The following is a 1,447-nucleotide window of genomic DNA, read 5'->3' as shown; positions in this document are numbered from 1 at the left end:
TTTAATTTTTATTAAGAGTCTCATGCTCCTACAAGAGTTTGTTATATCACGTAGTAGATCGAGAGTGTATTTAAATTTACTTAATTTAGAAGATGATTTTTTATAAGACTGTCAATAATTTTAAAATAAAATCAATAATTTACACTAAATTTAGAGATACTTTCTCCTTATTTTTGATATAATGAACAAGTATCGTCCAATTTATTTTTAATACGATTGAACGGATGGAGCAATAAAAGTAAAAGTAATCTGTTTTGTCGTGTAGTAGCACCTCATTCTCACTTGCCCTCTCTCGTGCGAGTGACATAAGTTTCTCACATAAAAACCATCCACCCCTCTTCTAATAAGACTAGGGGAGAGGGGGGGTTATGGGCAATCCCCATAAACACAGCATAACTTACGTAGTACGTTACTTTGTGATGTAACATCATTTGCCACCTTCCCATTTATATAATAAAATCCCTTCCCTTTTCATTTCTACCTAAAACAAAAAAAAAATCAAATCAAAATCCTCTCTTTTGTACATGATGATGAAAACTAGCAACTTCTACGGAGAAGGCGGGGTGCGTCTAGAACTCACCCCAACAACCACTTCCCCGCTTGCTATCGACGTGACGGAGTCTGCGGAGATGAGAATTCAACGTCTCATCTCCGAAAACCCCGTCGTAATCTTCACTCGTTCCTCTTGTTGCATGTGCCACGTCATGAAGAAATTACTATCTGCTATTGGTGTTTACCCCACTGTAATTGAACTAGACGAAGAAGAGATCGCTGCCTTACCTCCCCCCGCCGGCGGAGATCTTGACGATCATCATCACGTTAATAATAGTCCCGGCGATGCTCCGGCGGTGTTTATTGGTGGGACACGTGTCGGTGGATTGGAGAGCCTTGTTGCACTTCACTTGAGTGGTCGACTTGTTCCTAAGCTTGTGGAAGTCGGTGTCATCACTCATGTGGTATAGTAAAATTTCCATCTTTTTTATATAAATTTTCCACAATGAAAAAGAGTTTCATCTTTAGTTACTTCATAATTATTCTATTTTTCGTCTAGTACCAAGTGTTAATTAAATAATGGACTACTCTTTATCTGTATTTTAATTGTATTTTAATGAAAGCTAAGTGTGTTGCTTTTTCTTTTTAAAAAAATATATATTTCTCCTTCCCTTATTTGGGGATTTAATTTACTTTTTCATCAAAATGACTAAATGGGGCAGCTATTAAATAGTATTTTCATTTTTTTCAGTCTGTATATCCCTAGCATTGACGAAGAATATTCTTTAATTATTTAACAATTAATTACAACTGTTAAACAAAATATTCAATTACTTACCATAACTTTGGGATCAACGCCCTTCTCCTATTTATTTGACCGATTTATCAAGAAGAAATGTTGACGTAAGCCATTTTGCTCAAAAGCAAAGAAAAAGGAACCTCCTCCTCAATTTTT

At 35.7% G+C, this 1,447-nt stretch overlaps 1 protein-coding gene across 1 annotated transcript; it reads left to right on the top strand.

Annotated features, from left to right (window-relative positions):
- Nucleotides 1-383: 383 nt before the first annotated feature.
- Nucleotides 384-1,146, top strand: LOC107027937 (glutaredoxin-C6). Its single transcript, XM_015228991.2, has one exon. The coding sequence runs from the start codon at nucleotides 525-527 to the stop codon at nucleotides 960-962; it is 438 nt and encodes a 145-aa protein (XP_015084477.1). The 5' UTR covers nucleotides 384-524; the 3' UTR covers nucleotides 963-1,146.
- Nucleotides 1,147-1,447: the final 301 nt, after the last annotated feature.

Source organism: Solanum pennellii, chromosome 8 (assembly GCF_001406875.1).
Source record: "Solanum pennellii chromosome 8, SPENNV200".
Lineage (NCBI taxonomy): Eukaryota > Viridiplantae > Streptophyta > Magnoliopsida > Solanales > Solanaceae > Solanum > Solanum pennellii.
Note: the sequence above shows the minus strand (reverse complement) of the source record. Positions and strands in the feature narration are given on the sequence as shown.